This window comes from Mauremys reevesii, linkage group 15 (genome assembly GCF_016161935.1).
Source record: "Mauremys reevesii isolate NIE-2019 linkage group 15, ASM1616193v1, whole genome shotgun sequence".
Classification (NCBI taxonomy): domain Eukaryota; kingdom Metazoa; phylum Chordata; order Testudines; family Geoemydidae; genus Mauremys; species Mauremys reevesii.
This window is the reverse complement of record NC_052637.1, coordinates 9,561,346-9,577,426: the sequence shown is the minus strand read 5'-3', so window position 1 is coordinate 9,577,426 and position 16,081 is coordinate 9,561,346. Positions and strand designations below refer to the sequence as shown.

Here is a 16,081-nt window from a genome sequence, read left to right as displayed (position 1 = left end):
TGGTTATAGTCTTCGACTACCACCTTCACACCCCCATGTACTTCTTTCTGATTAATCTGTCCGTCCTAGACCTTGGCTCCATCTCTGTCATTGTCCCCAAATCCATGGCCAACTCCCTCATGAACACCAAGTCCATTTCCTATGCTGGATGTGTTGCCCAAGTCTTTTTCCTCTCTTTCTTGTTGGGAGCAGATATTTCCCTTCTCACCATCATGGCATATGACCGATATGTCGCCATCTGCCAACCACTGCACTATGAGAGAATAATGAACAGCAGAGCTTGTGTTCAAATGGCAGCTGTTGCCTGGATCAGTGGGATTCTCCACTCTGTGCTACACACTGGGAACACGTTTGCATTGACCTTCTGTGGAGGCAACATGGTGGATCAGTTCTTCTGTGAAATCCCCCAGCTACTCAAGCTCACCTGTTCTGACTCATATCTGACTGAAGTTAGGGTTATTGCTTTTAGTATGTGTTTGTTCTTTGGCTGCTTTATTTTTATCGCTGTGTCGTATGTTCAGATCTTCAAATCAGTGTTGAGAATCCCCACTGAGCAAGGCCGGCATAAAGCCTTCTCCACCTGCCTCCCTCAGGTCATTGTGGTCTCCTTGTTTGTTTGCAGTTCTAGCTTTGCCTATCTGAAACCCACCTCCAGCTCCCCATCTGCTCTGGATCTTGTGGTGGCTGTTCTCTATTCTGTATTGTCATCAGTCATGAATCCAATTATCTACAGCATGAGGAACAAGGAGATCAAAGCTGCCCTGAGGAGACTGACTGAGTGTAGGTAGTTAACATAAAATAAAAGTTTGCTTACTTAGTATCTGTTCATTTAATGTCAGTGATTTCCATGACCACACAGCTTGCACACAACCAGGTCTGATTCTGATCTCAGTTGCACCAATGCAAATCCAGATTAACTTCGCAGATGTCACTGCTGCTGAGGTGATTGACACCAGTAGAAAATCTGGGCCAGTTGTGGAGTTAAATGGGTGTAAATTGTGTGCATAAAAGGAATCAGACTTTCATTCCGTGTCAAAACAATAACTGTTTCACGGGTTGGTCACTTGCACCCGTTCTATGGCCATTGAAAACAATGATGGGAGTTGTTTTGCTTGTGTGTGTAAATCAGGAGTGGTTTCGTTGGAACCAGAGTAGTCAGACTGGTGTAAGACTGGGGTAGGTGAGAAGACATTTGGGGTAGATCTTCAACACATCAGTGTAGTTCCATTGACTTTGGTGGCCCTAAAACGATTTGTAGCATCTTTGGATCTGAGCTACTGTATATCCATTGCCACCAGCTGGTGACTGGACCCATTGTCTTATAAACCACCATTCATGGCCTAACCATTACAGAGGGAGCCTGGCTTACATGTACATTGGGCATGTGAGTGATAGAGAGACTGTCTAGAAGTTACAGGGAGGTTTCTAACCACCAGTGGGACAAGGTCCTGGAGCAGCCTCCAAATAGAAGTTGTGGGGGGAAAATGAACAAATTCATTTTCAGAGAGAGCTGGACACATGTCTGAGTGAGATTGTATGATGGAGCTGCTTGTAATGGTGGAGGGCAGGGCTCAACTACCGTGGGTCTCACTTGCAGCATATGTCTTATGTTTCTAAAAGTTAATGCTTCAAGATTTTGACTGGACACTTGCAGGGGACAGGAAGGGATTCTGCCCCCGAAGTGTATTCTGGGAGTTTTTTTTTTTTAAATCTCTTAAGCATCAGGGCGGCACTAGCTGGAGATGTAACATTGGGTGGGATGTGCCAGGGCTCTGAGGTGACACTGAGTCATTATCTCTCTCTCTTGGGTGTTTGGCTGGCTGGATCTTGCTCACATGCTCAGGGTCTAAGGGTCAGAACATCATGTGGTGGTCAGGAAGGAATTTTCCCGCCAGTCAGATTGGCAGGGACCTTGGGGGGATTACCTTTCCTTTCCAACATGTGGTGCAGATAACTTGCCATGATTTTCTGTGTGTATCTCAATCATTTCCCTGCCATTGTGGGGGCCTCGGGCACTGGTGCACCTCAGTCTCTCCTATTCTCTGCTGGTGGTACAGAACTGTCTAGATTCCTGAGGGCCGCAACACTTCGGTATAATTTCATTTGTTGGTTTTGGTGTGTGGGTTGTATTGGAGTACAGCAGATCAGACCGGATGATATGATCGTCTCTTCTGGCCTTGAACTCTATGACTCTGTGACTTTATGGATGTGAAGGGACAGGGGAGAAGAAGGGGCCACACAGAGTATATACACGAGTAGAGTCCATAGCTTTACATTAGTACAACTGTCTGTGAGGCACTGTCCTCCTGGCTGAGGGAGGTGACTCCAGCTCAGATGGAGTCCTTGACCCGTGTAGCTGTGCAGTGTTTCTGTATAAACCTCACCCATGGGCAGTATGTGTTATGAGGCCTCTCTGTGCCCCACCTAGACGATAGGAGGCTGTTCCAGTGGCTGTCAGGCAGCCTGGCTGTTCAGCTCAAGCTGTAGAAGCTCGTACTTTGAGCCCTTGATGTCTCTGGTTGAATCCCCCGAGTGCCAGCCTAGATTAGATGGTGACCCTCACATACATGCCAGTGGCCTGAGAATTTAAGGGGACCATATTCCTGCACTAATCAGAGGCTGATGTTTCCTACCAAGCTACTGCAGAACAGCAGTGGGAGTGAGACCTGAGAGGAGAGGGACTCCCTAGTGAAAGAAGGGGCAGGTTTATTCCTGGATCATCGAAGACATGCCCATTCCTAGTCCCTCTGCACCCTGGAGACAGAAGATGCATGGCATGGGCAGGGGTGTGTTGCTGTCTGCTCAGGTTTGTAGAGCTTGTCAAAGTAACTTGTCATTGGGAAATGGTTTTCTCAACTTGTTTGTGCAGATGCTGCTATGTTTTTAGCTGAGTTAAACAATCTGCCAAAGACTTGGAAAAATGTTGCCGAACTCTGCCCTCAACTAGGTTGGCCACTGACACATTCCCAGAGTACTGGACATTCTGGTACTTCTGGGAAAGCTGTGGCCTCATCCACCAGTGTGGCCATGCATGCCTCCCTAGTCCGTGATACGGGACAAAACCACGTCTGGTTTTCTCTCAGTACCAGACAGGGGACAAGCCACACAAAAGGGGATTATCCAGTTTAAAACCAAATGAATGGCCATCTACCTCAACCCGCCATGCTCACCCCTGCGGAACAGCTTCTGCACAGCTTCCTAGATACCGCCTCTACCCGAAATATGTTCCAACAAACTGAATCTCCTGCATTTTGTCCCAGAGGCACTGGTGGTGGGTATATTGTCCAACACTGAACATTGTGTCTCCATGGCTGGTGTAAGGATACTTTGCGCCCTAGGTGAAACTTCTACCTTGCGCCCCCCCACCCCCACCATTCCCCCCAGAACATTGATTATAAACTTTCAAAAATGAATACTGCGTAATATGGCATTGTTCATTAGAATTAATACACGTTCGACTTGAAAATTCATTAATTTTATTGTTTGGTCTACATATTTAATGAAAATAAATGAATAACCTGTCAGGGTGTGAGGCTGGCTGGTTTGAGGCAGGGGGGTGCGGCAGGGGTTGGCTGGAGGCAGAGCAGGGGATGTGGGGTTGGCTGCGGACAGGGCAGTGGGTGTAACAGGGATTGGCTGGAGGCAGAGGGTGTGTGGGGCTGTCTGGAGGCAGGTGGTGTGGGGCTCGAGGGAGGCAGGGCAGATGCAGCAGGGGTTGTCTGGAGACAAGGGGTGTAGGGTTGGATGGAGGCAGGGGTGTGTGGGACTGGCTGCGGGCAGGGCAGGGGCTGTGGGGTTAGCTGGAGAGAGGGGGTGTGGGGTGGCTGTGGGCAGGGCAGGGAGTGTGGGGCTGGCTGTGAGCAGGGCAAGGGGTGTGGAGTTGGCTGGAGACAGGAGGTGTGGGGTTGGCTGGAGGCTGGGCAGGAGGTGTGGGGGTGGCTGTGGGTAGGGCAGGGTGTTTGGAGCTGGCTGGAGGCTGGGCATGGGTTTGGGGTTAGCTGGAGAGAGTGGGTGTGGGGGTGGCTGTGGGCGGGGCAGGGGGTTTGGGGTTGACTGAAGACAGGAGGTGTGGGGCTGGCTGGAGGCAGGGCAGGGGTGTGGGGTTAGCTGGAGTGAGGGGGTGTGGGCCTGGCTGTGGGCAGGGCAGTGGGTGTGGGGTTAGCTGGAGAGAGGGGGTGTGGGGTGGCTGCGGGCAGAGCAGGGAGTGTGGGGCTGGCTGTGAGCAGGGCAAGGGGTGTGGAGTTGGCTGGAGACAGGAGGTGTGGGGTTGGCTGGAGGCCGGGCAGGAGGTGTGGGGGTGGCTGTGGGTAGGGCAGGGTGTTTGGGGCTGGCTGGAGGCCGGGCATGGGTTTGGGGTTAGCTGGAGAGAGTGGGTGTGGGTGTGGGCGGGGCAGGGGGTTTGGGGTTGACTGAAGACAGGAGGTGTGGGGCTGGCAGGAGGCAGGGCAGGGGTGTGGGGTTAGCTGGAGTGAGGGGGTGTGGGCCTGGCTGTGGGCAGGGCAGCGGGTGTGGGGTGGCCTGGAGACAGGAGATGTGGGGTGGCTGCGGGCAGAGCAGGGGGTGTGGGGCTGGCTGTGGGCAAGGCAGGGGGTGTGGGGTTGGCTTGGGGGGAAGGGGGACGCACTCCCCAGCAGCGCGGCTGGTGCCAGATCTCTGCACCTCCCCCCACTGGTGAGTGCAGGCCTGGACCTGCTGCAGAGCTCAGGGGAGTGGGGGCAGGGCTGAGCAGGGGCGGAGCCTGAGGCAGATCCAGAGCAGCAGGGAGCAGCGCAGCGCCCCCGGCTGCCAGAGGAGGAATGACATCACTTCCCGGCCGGCCGGAGCTGATCAAAGCCGCAGCACCCGGTGAGCATCCTAGACATTTTGGACACCACTTTTTGCCGCCCTCAAATCTTGTTGCCCTAGGCAGCTGCCTAGTTTGCCTAATGGTTGCACCGGCTCTGTGTGGCTTCCTTCTGGAGTAGGGCCTAATGGAGTTAAAAGATTCCTTGGGAACTTGTGTTTAACATCTCAGGACTCTTAGAAAATCACAGCTCTGGTATTAGACCAACCTCCTGTCTTCTCCCTAGACATGACGCCTCCGGGTTAGCTGTCAGACACACTGTCTTGGACAAGTGCATTTGCTTTATAGGTGAAAAAAATAGTTTAGTTCTCCAGAGCTCTCAATTAAGGACCAAACTAACAAGATACTGAACACAGGCTTTAGAATTTTAAAGGTCCCTAGGGGATTTGGACACAATTATAAAAAGAAAGCAGCTTAAGGCAAAGTACACACTAAAGACAATCTCCCCAGTTTCACTGAGATATGAGTCATAGCAAGTAGGTTTCAGGAGCTAGGGGATTTCACAGAAGAACTGACCCATTTAATTGTAAACACAGAAGATTATTGCAAATGTGTTTCCAGAAATTTTCTGCTTATATTGTTTTCAAAGGAAAATTGTGTTCTCAGTTAATCAAATTTTCACAGAATGTCTCAGGTACCCTCATATATATTTCACTGATCCTTCATATATATACTGTGATAGACCCAGGCCAGTTGGGAACAGCAGAGTAGTCCTGTTGGTATCCAGGGAGTGGGCGGGCCCGCCTACTGTTAAAGGACCTGTCCACAGCCTAAGGGGAGGATCCACAGGTCCGTGATACCAAATAATTGTGGGGGACAACCAATGAAATAACAGGAAACCGGCGTGAGGTCACAGGGCTAAACGAAGGGAACCTGATGGAGGCACCGAGCAGAGAATTCTGGACAACTGCTCCTCGAAGGCATCAAGGGAGCCAGCGGGACACTGTCCAGAGGAACTCTGCCCGGATACGTGAACGGACAGAGGAGCGGAAATAGGCGCCACAGTTGCAGGAAATTCAGTTGCCCAACCGCCTCTCCCTGGTGTTGTAAATGGCCATTTTGACCAGAGCTAGGAGGAGGTTGACAAGAATGTCCCGCGACTTTGTGGGGCCACGGATGGGGAGTGCATAGATGAACAAGTAAGGGGAAAAGTGCAACCAAAACCATAATAATATATCCAAGAGGAGCCAGAATAGGGGCTGCAACAGCAAAGGAGTCCAATTTGGTATCCAGGAAGTGGGCAAAGCCTGCCCACTGCTAAAGGACTTCCCCCCCAGCCTAAGGGGAGGATCCACAGGTCTGTGATACCAACTAAGTACGTGGGACAACAAATGAAAAAAAAACAGGATTGGGAGTGAGGTCAGAGGTGGAAGGACTTTCCCAACCTGTCCTTGGTTCTGTTCACCCCAGAATGACCACTGGGATGATTATGGGCCAAGCTTAAGAGCTTGTCCCGGTACTTAGTTGGAACTACCAACTGTTTTTGAGGATGCTGGCCTTTTTGGTGTCCACCAGAAAGAATTTTTTTATATAAAAGTCCTTGTTCTACAACAAACTGGGATCGATTAGAAGAGCTGAGAGGCGGTGGGTTGCTTCGTGCCGCCGCCCAAGCTTTTTTAAGGCTGTCATCGGCTTCCTGCTCAGTCTGGAACTGTTCCCTTGGGGCTGGAGACACCAGTTCCTCCGTAGACTGTGGACTTGGGCTGGGTCCCTCTGGAAGCGATGTAGGTGATGAGGTTGTTTTCGTTGACTGTGAACCGCTCTCTGCTGGTGCACTAGGTGGTATTTCAGGCTCTGGCTGAGCCTCTTGGGTAGGGTTGTCAGCTGCTTCTGCCAGTTTAGGCCCGCTGGTGCCCTCTGGCGATGGGGTTGGAGACGGGTTTGCAAGCGCTGGCATCAGTGCTGGCAATGGTTCTGCCGCTGGTTGCTCTTCCAGTTCCGGTTCTGGGACTGGATGTACTATGGCTGCTGTAGTTGTTGGCATGAGATCCGGTTCCACCACCTTGGTCTGGGTCTCTGGTAACACAGACGGGATCCTGGTGGACGGCTCAGGAACAGGGATGGGACTGGAAGCTTGTTTGGCCTGGCTGCAGGTGACCACTCCCCCCCTCTTGGCCAGCTCCACATGGTTGGCCAAGTCTTCCCCCAGTAGCATGGGGATGGAATAATTGTCATAGAGAGCAAAAGTCCACTTTCCTGACCAGTCCTTGTACTGGTCTTCAGGGATGCTGTACCCATGGCAGGTCCTTTTAAAAATTTTTAAGAAGGCCTCAGTGTTCTTACCTGCCATGTAGGTGGGAAATTTCTTGGGATGGGGAACAGTGCCTGGAGAAGGATTGTTAGGGTTGGCTGGAACATGTGGGCTAGCTCTTGCTAATCCCAGGGCCTGCTGGTGGGCCTCCCTCTGGAGCTTTAACGCCCTCCTGTGGTCAGCCTTTTGCTTCTCCATTTCTCTTCTGTGGTCAGCTGTTTGACTGGTACTCATGTCTTTGTGCTTTCTGGTGCTGGCCACACCCCTCTGCAGTTAGTGAACTGTATTTCTTGGTTCACAAATTCCTACCCTTTCTATTCACGACTGAATAAAAAGAAACAAAACTTTTCATTTGCAAATGTGTAGCTGCTGTTTGCTGATATACTGAGAAGACCAAAAAAAACCCCAAAACTGGTTTGTCCTGTTTCTAGCACTTGCTAAGTACCTCACAGTGGGGGTCCTTTCTAACAAGCCTCCTAGAAAAACTTACACCTCTTCCCTAGCTGTTTTTTCAAGCAGCCAGAAAGAAAAAGAAAAGAAAAAAAAGTCTCCTTCTAACAAAGCCAGTTAGAAAACCTTACACCTCCTTTTCCTCAAGCTGCTTGTCCAAGCAACCAGAAAGAAAAACTGCTTCCAACAAAGCCTCTTGGAAAACTTTATTCCCTCCAGCTTAGCCCAGCTGGAAAACTCCTTCTAACAATACCTTGTTAGAAGCTGAATACTTCTGCCCCCTCCCTCTTCTCACGCTGCCTCCCTGCTCTAGAGGGAAAGAATAGCTCTCAATGGCTCCTGGTTCTTAATACCATCCCACCGCTACTACCATATCATAGGTTTATTCCCCACTTGGAGCTTTTGGGTTTACAAGATGGGGACCTGCATGGACTCCCCTAAACTAAAATTCTAGTTTAGATCTGGTTCTCGCTGCCACCAGTCAGTTTTCTAAGTGTCTGACACACTGCCTGTTCCCCCAACTTTCCCTGGGGAACACAGATTCAAACCCCTTGAATCTCACCAGAGAGAGAGAAACAGCCAGTTCGCCTCCCCCCTTCCCTCCCTCCAGCCTGCTCTGGAGAGTTACACACCGAGTCAAATCCTTGACTCAACACAAAGACGGACTCCCCTCCCCCTCCCCTTCCCTTGAAAATGCAAACAAGAGAAGAATGAATCAAGTTCTAAAAAGAAAAGATTTTATTAAAGAAAGAAAAAAAAGTACACTATTTCTGTATTACCAGGATGCAAAAATACAGGGTCTAACTTATAAAAACTGGAGAGACTTCCCCTCCCTCCTCCTCAGCATAATCAAAGTAACAGCAAACAGGAATAAAGAATTTTTCCAGCAAACACACAATTGCAAATGTAGAAATCAGACTGTTGCCGGCCCAAAAAGGCCTGAGGCAGCAAACAGTGGTTCGTTGCCCGGTGTGCGTCGCACTAATTATCACACCAGGGTGGAGAATGCAGAAAAAGTTTATTTGAGCCCAAGTAAGGTGCCAGGGAGATATTTACAATCTCAAATCCTGCACACAGATACAAGCTGTGTGTGTCTTCTTATACATGACTCCAACAAGGCATCCTCATTACCCCCCACTAGTCTCCTCCCCACTCCTATATAGTACATATAGTGTATAATTAACAATTACATCAAACAGGTTAAATCATCCTTGACAGCAAACAATTTATCTCGTAACTTTTCAAGGCTGTTACCTTGGTTTACTTCTGGATTTATTACCTTGTCTCCCCTCCCCTCTTTCTAAACTAAACACAAGTAGGGCCTCTTTTTACTATCTCCTGCTGTCCGTGTTGTACTGATAAGAAGCAGTTACACATTCCATTCTCACTTCTAACTTGGGAATTCAATCAGAGTTTAGACATGGAGGCACTTTGGACAAGCATAAAATAACTTTGGTCCATTCAGGCCTGGTACAGAAAAGCTTCATTAATACTGTGTTTTTCTACCCTCCTGAGTTATCTAGGGATATGCCTAATGGCACCAACAATCCCCCCCTTTGAGAATACTCAACAAACATTTGGCTGAGTTTTCTCATACTTTGAAGACAAAAAACAATTAAACTCTAGGGAGCTGGGGTATTCAGTTCCACATTCATCCTCCCTATGGACCCGGTAGGATTCGGTATGTGGAAGCCCACACCCACCCTAACCGGTCCACATGCCCGGAAGGAGCACTGTGAATGTCCATACTTCCATCCAGAAAGTTTCCAAGTATGTCATCCCCCTGACCACAGATCAGATGGTTCCTGATAGTCTGTAAGGGCAGTGGGCCAAGTCTGGTGCTCAAGATCCATCTAAATATACCAGATCCCACTGCAATACCTTCCCAGTCTCAGTGATTCTCAATACCATCTCTGTCAGCAACTTCTGGGTCATAGAACTAAGGGTGGAAATGACATGTAACCCTCCAACTCCAGTCTGTACTTGGGATAGCTGAGCTTTAAAAATAAGGCTAGTGGCCTTTTTCTAGGTGGCCCAATTTCTTATCATGTTCCCAGCTTTTAAAAATATTTCAAATGGTTGCTATATTATTGGCCTGAGTCCACAGAGATCTGGTCAATTCCCTCTTCTTGCAGAGGAAACAACCTAGGCTCTCTGTTGTACTAATCTAATGGCAGCCCCTTGTGAGCAATACATGCTGGAGGATTTATCCAAAACACAGGGTGCAGCCTGTAGAATAAACCCCAAAATCTAATCAATACCACAGTCTCAAACAGGGGTCCCACAGATTTCTTCCTGCCAGTGTATAATTCTTGGTTTCTACACCAGGGTCAGTCCTTAATGTCCTTTTTGGTCAGGAAATCCTGGATTCTGACACTGCACAACGCTGTTGGTGGTCATCAGGATTTAATAAGGGTATTTCCAGCATAGAGCCAAAGCAGTCTTTCGCTGGTGGAGCTTTACATCAATCCAGTTTCCTGGTTCCAAGAAGTGGCAGGCCTCCTAGGGTCTTTATGTAGTTTGTCTTTACCTGTGAAAAAAAGAAACCTAACACATTTCATTAGTGCCTGTCAGCGATTTGCAGACTCTACAGCTGTGTGGGCACATTTAAGCCCCTCTTGTCTTGGTTGTTAGCTAAGTCTTAGCTGAGAGCAGTGTCCTGAAATGGGGCTAATGCCCTATCTTTAAACTCAGCATGTTAGCTATTTTTCCTCAGTTAACTCGTTCTTCTTCCTTTGTCCTGTTTGGCTTCTTTTAACCTACAAAGGAAACTTAGCCTTCACTTATACATCTTTTTCTAACAATGAACACATATACATTGCCTTTATACAGTACATTAGTCTTATTATTTAAAGTTTGTCACATCTATCCTTTTACTAAAATAACTTTTTCCAGAGCTTTGGGACAACAAGCTAGGACAAGCACACCCACTTTGACGAGTTTATTTCATAGAGCCTCTAGTCCAATAGTTTCCCACCATCCCCAGCCCTCTGGCTAGAAATCTGAGATAGCCAGAAGGATCCAAATACAATATGGGGAGTGGGTTAACTTTCCATGTCCTTGCTTCCAAAAACTATTAGTATGCAAGTTTTACTAACAATTTTCAATTAAAAGATTTGGCCAATAAAGTTTCTCTTTCTCTTACTTAAGGAGATGTATTAGACTTTAGTATATCACATGTTTCCCAATTTATCCAAGCACTTTGTATTCCAAGTTGAACAAAACAAGTATCTGTATTCCAATCCAGACCATCCCATAAACAAAACAATTTTGGCCACCAGACAGACACCACAAGACAGAACATAAAACACAAAACATAATTTTTACTGTGCTATCAAAGGCATGGTATGTTGAATGCTGTTCAGCTAGCATCAGTTTTCTCTGATTATCTGAAAGACAAAAACAGAAGTCTACCCTTTCTGGGCAATCAATCATCACGAAAATATACAAGTACCTTAGTTGATTTCAGGCAAAACAGGGGAATTACCCCATATTTTCATATATATGTTTCATAGGCAGCTTAGGTCTCAGTGACTTCTACTTTATCAGTTAGATAACTTGCATCAATACAGATGCTTACTGACTTGCTCTTTACTTTTAACTCCTGCTTTTAAACACTGAAAGAAAACATCATCACTTATAGTGCCTTTAGAACCTAATAAGATTTCAATTACATAGCACTATATACATTTTTTTAAATAATTCAACTAAATGGGTCATAACCAAATGATTGCAATCTAATAATTTCTTTGCCTGAATTTATTTACAAACATTTCAAAGACACCAAGAATTTTTCTCTTTAGCATTTTTACAAAGTTCAACTGCTGTTCCCTCCAGCAACTACGGAGTTAACTTTTCACACTGCCTTAAAATCACGCACTTGTTTTCTCCAACAACCACTTTTCTCAACTTAAATCACTATTACAAGTATCCTCCTGGGTATTTGAAATCCCCATGTTTATACCTATGTACTCCTTTCTTCCACTAGACCCTCAAAAGTTTCCAACCCGTTTTCCAATCTCTCCGTCTGTTGCTTGCCTGCCTGGGCCCGATCCTTCTTTTCTAGCTGAACCGTTCTTTCCCTAGACACCAATTTGCTCCACTGCCAGTTTTAACTAAGGGGGGGGGGGGGTTGGCTTCTCAACTAGCCCCCACCCTTCTGGTCTTCTTCCCTAAAACATTTTAACTCACAAGACTACCTGAGTCCTCCCTTATGAGGCTTGCCACCTGGGCAAAACACATGGCCCACTGGTGTTTAATTATTTAATTTCCCCTTGTAGCAAACACACTGCTATTACGGTGTATGCTGAGCACAAATAGTTAAATTTTGGCAAGTCCCTGAAGGACTGGTACTTGCTTAACCAGGGCTTCCTTTTCTAACTGGAAATCCTGTCTCAAAGCCTGCAACTTGCCGTGAGCGCAGGTTTGAGTTGCTGTCTGGGTCATGATCTATGCTCTTAATTGCTCAATTCTAGTTATCAAGTACATATTTGTTCTTTTTCTCCAACTACTCTATTGCCCAGTCCTGCTGCAACTGGGGGTAGAACCCCTTTCCAGTTCTCAGACTTACTGCAGCTGAGAGTAGGCTCACCTTTAATCATGCAATCCTCAACATATAACACCAACAGTTCCAAACAAAAGAAACACAACATAACAAAGGTAAAACAAATAGATGGTGTAAATTCTATAGGGCTCCCCCATTCTCAATTACTCACCAAACTGTGACAAATCTGTTACCAATTTATCTACTGCAGGACGTTGGGGGAAGGATAAAACACACCATATAACCAAACCCCAAAGCTTCCCCAAGCCTTAAGCCACTTTAATACTCACACATATCCAGACTGACCATGTCTGTATATAACATTCAGAGAAGGGGAATAGGTGGACAGGAGATTATTCTGTATACAGCTTATCCAGTATTTCCAACATGCTTCCACTCTTGGGAGAGCTGTTCTTTTACACCCTGGAATCTCCTGCAGTGTCTCTTTCAGAGATTCCAGTTCAGGTCACCAAGCCATACCAGCTCTGGGATTGCAAAGACTGTTAAATCTCACTGAACAGTTAAGCTTTGCAAATGCAATCTCAGTTCTGTAACTTATATTACCTTTAATTTACCTCTGTCTATATTTTCCCACAGCCAGCTGGGGCTAAAAGCAGTTTTTCTTTGTACTTAACATAGTCTGACCTAATACACAGAGCAGCTCTCCTTATCTCTGGGCTTAGCTGAGTTTCAAATTAACCCATTCCTAGACGTATTGCTCACAATGTGTCAGAGGCTTTTCCTTTGGTAATTAAAAGCTCCTCTGAGATATATGATCTTATCTAGATTGAAGATACCTTCTAATGGACATTGTTTAGATGGATTTTCACGCGTGTAAAGATTCCAATTCTCTAAATACCTGCAGGTTTCAGGACCATAATGTACGTACATGTACTATGCTGGGGTACCCTTAGGGGGTGAAGTAGAATGTTTAGACTGTCCCTTCCCCCATTTTCCACTTACACACACAGAGAGGGGGGCCCTGTCCGCGCTAGCGGCTCATAAACTAAGAATCTCTCCCTACAGGACACTCACACAGGAGAGATTAACAAGGATGACTGACTCTTCTACACCTCCTTTCAGCAAAGAGCTTCGGCTAGTCTCTGGGAGAGGAGCCGCTACTCTAATTGCATTCAGTGAGATGATCAGACTGTCAGTAGCCCACACGGAAAGAAAGGGGGGGGAGGGAAGATAGGTTCACACATTCCTAGACCCAGGCAGCTTCCTCGCCGGACAATGCCAGGCTGAGTCAGCCCACCGTGGGTCGGATCTCCTAAAGATCCACTAGTTACTGGGCTTGCGTTAGACTACTCCTGATCATTAGCATTTGCTTCACAGGTTAATCTGGGCGTCTTCCAGTAACAGACACTCACACTGGTATACACACACACACACACACACACACCAAGACCATTATTCCCACGGACAATCCTCCTCCCAATGCAGCTCTGGGGCATATGATGGGGGATTTTTACAAGAGCTCTTTATACAAACAGTTTCAAAAGCTACCCATTCGCTAACAAAACAAAAGTAATTGAAGGATCATGTTGTAATTAAGTGATCCTTCTGGTGGCCACCTTTCCTGGCTCTCTAGTTGATATTGAGGCCAGTCAACTGTACAGAACCTTTTTAGTTTACCCTTAATCATTGGATCCAAACCAAACACTTTCCAATTTGCTAGAATGCATTCTGGGGGCATACACCGTGCCCTGCCTGTACTCCATCCCTGCCCCATACCTATGGGAAGACACTGGGCGTCCCCAGGTCTTAACAGGCAAACAAAAGGTTAACAGCACTGAACTGTTCCTACCTTTTCCACAGGACCGGTTCCTCACCGTCGCCCACAGCTGCTTCTCCACTATCTGAGTGCGTTGCACCGTTGTACCTTCCAAGGTCGGTCTGACACGTCCCTGCCGAGGCCCCCGGTAAAAGCACCGGTGCGCGCTGGCATCGGCTGTGACTGTCGTCCACCGGCCATTGGAGGAGTCCGGGCAAGGCACAATTTTGCCTCGAGCCCACCCAGGGACGCCAAGACTGTTGCCGGCCCAAAAAGGCCTGAGGCAGCAAACAGTGGTTCGTTGCCCGGTGTGCGTCGCACTAATTATCACACCAGGGTGGAGAATGCAGAAAAAGTTTATTTGAGCCCAAGTAAGGTGCCAGGGAGATATTTACAATCTCAAATCCTGCACACAGATACAAGCTGTGTGTGTCTTCTTATACATGACTCCAACAAGGCATCCTCATTACCCCCCACTAGTCTCCTCCCCACTCCTATATAGTACATATAGTGTATAATTAACAATTACATCAAACAGGTTAAATCATCCTTGACAGCAAACAATTTATCTCGTAACTTTTCAAGGCTGTTACCTTGGTTTACTTCTGGATTTATTACCTTGTCTCCCCTCCCCTCTTTCTAAACTAAACACAAGTAGGGCCTCTTTTTACTATCTCCTGCTGTCCGTGTTGTACTGATAAGAAGCAGTTACACATTCCATTCTCACCTCTAACTTGGGAATTCAATCAGAGTTTAGACATGGAGGCACTTTGGACAAGCATAAAATAACTTTGGTCCATTCAGGCCTGGTACAGAAAAGCTTCATTAATACTGTGTTTTTCTACCCTCCTGAGTTATCTAGGGATATGCCTAATGGCACCAACAAAATTATAAGACTAATCCGCCTTTCTAATTAATACTCACTATTGGATAGTAGGAACTACTCCAGGAGAACTTGGAGACATGTCTGGCCTCTCTTAAATCCAAAGAGAGAACACAAAGCAAACAAGGAACACAGACAAAGGCTTCCCTCCACAGAGATTTGAAATTATTCTGTCCCTTGATTGGTCCTCTGGTCAGGTGTTTCTCAGGTTACTGAGCTTTTTAATCCTTTCCAGGTAAAAGAGACCTTAACCCTGATCTGTTTATTTATGACAGGGCTAAACGAAGGGAACCTGATGGGGATACTGAGCAGAGAACCCCGGACAACACCCACTGCTCCTCGAAGGCGTCAAGGGAGCCAGTGGACGCCGCACAGAGGAACTCTGCCCGGATGCGTGAACGGACAGAGGAGTGGAAATAGGCCCCACAGTCACAGGAAATCCCGTCGGCCAACCTCCTCTCCCTCGTTTTGTAGATGGCTAGTCAGGCCAGGGCCAAGAGGAGGTTGACAAGGAGATCCCGCGACTTTGTGGGGCCATGGATGGGGAGTGCGTAAATGAACAGGTGAGGGGAAAAGTGCAACCAAAAACGCAATAAGAGATCCAAGAGGAGCCGGAACAGGGGCTGCAACCTGGCGCACTCCAAATAAACGTGCGCCAGGATCTCCTTCACGCCACAAAAGGGGCAAGTGTTGGGGACAGGGGTAAACCGCGCCAAGTACACTCCCGTGCTCACGGCCCCATGAAGGAGCCGCCAACTGACATCCCCGGTGGGCCTCGGGACCAGGGCAGAATATAAGCTGGCCCACCAGGGCGTCTCACCCTCGAGAGGTGGCAGGAGGTCCCGCCATTTTGTATCAGGGCAGGACGCGAGGGTGAGGTAGTGAAGAGTGTGGAGCATGAGCGTGTACAGATGTTTCCTTGGTGCGGTCTGGAACAGAACCGGATGCAGATCGGGCAGCCAGCTCGCAGTGAAAGGGCGAGGGGGCCAATTGGGTCCACGGGGCAGGGGCCCGATAAAAAGGTCCACGGGGCCTGGGGTGGAAGGTGGGCGAGGCGTGCCCTCTCGCAGGACCCGGTCGAGGTAGGCCTGAGCAGCGGGCAGTAAAGCGGCCTTCACCTCCTGAATACTCGCCGGGGAGTATGAGGTCTGGAGAGCCCTATGCACTGAGCGAGTGTCAGTGGATCCAGCCAGTCTCCCCGGTCGTAGTCCAGGAGGTCTACGACCCTGGTGACTCCCGCCAAGACCAGCCTCTGGCACACCATGTGGGACTCCGCCACCTGCACACGAAGCTGGGGGTTGTGTAGCAGGGGCTCCGCGAGGAGATCAACCCCC

General features: G+C 48.0%; 1 protein-coding gene across 1 annotated transcript; it reads left to right on the top strand.

Moving 5' to 3' along the window:
- The first annotated feature begins 212 nt into the window (after positions 1-212).
- On the top strand, positions 213-2,487 carry LOC120383588 (olfactory receptor 14A16-like). Its single transcript, XM_039501746.1, has 2 exons — positions 213-780; positions 2,429-2,487. Exons 1-2 carry the CDS (start codon positions 213-215, stop codon positions 2,485-2,487), a joined length of 627 nt encoding a protein of 208 aa, XP_039357680.1.
- The last annotated feature ends 13,594 nt before the right edge of the window (positions 2,488-16,081 follow it).

Bases quoted from the DNA above. Each gene is read 5' to 3' on its own strand.
- LOC120383588 (XM_039501746.1), top strand. From the start codon at position 213: ATGGCATATGACCGATATGTCGCCATCTGCCAACCACTGCACTATGAG. The intron at 781-2,428 runs GTAGGTAGTTAA...TGCCCCACCTAG, and splicing joins CCTGAGGAGACTGACTGAGT to ACGATAGGAGGCTGTTCCAG.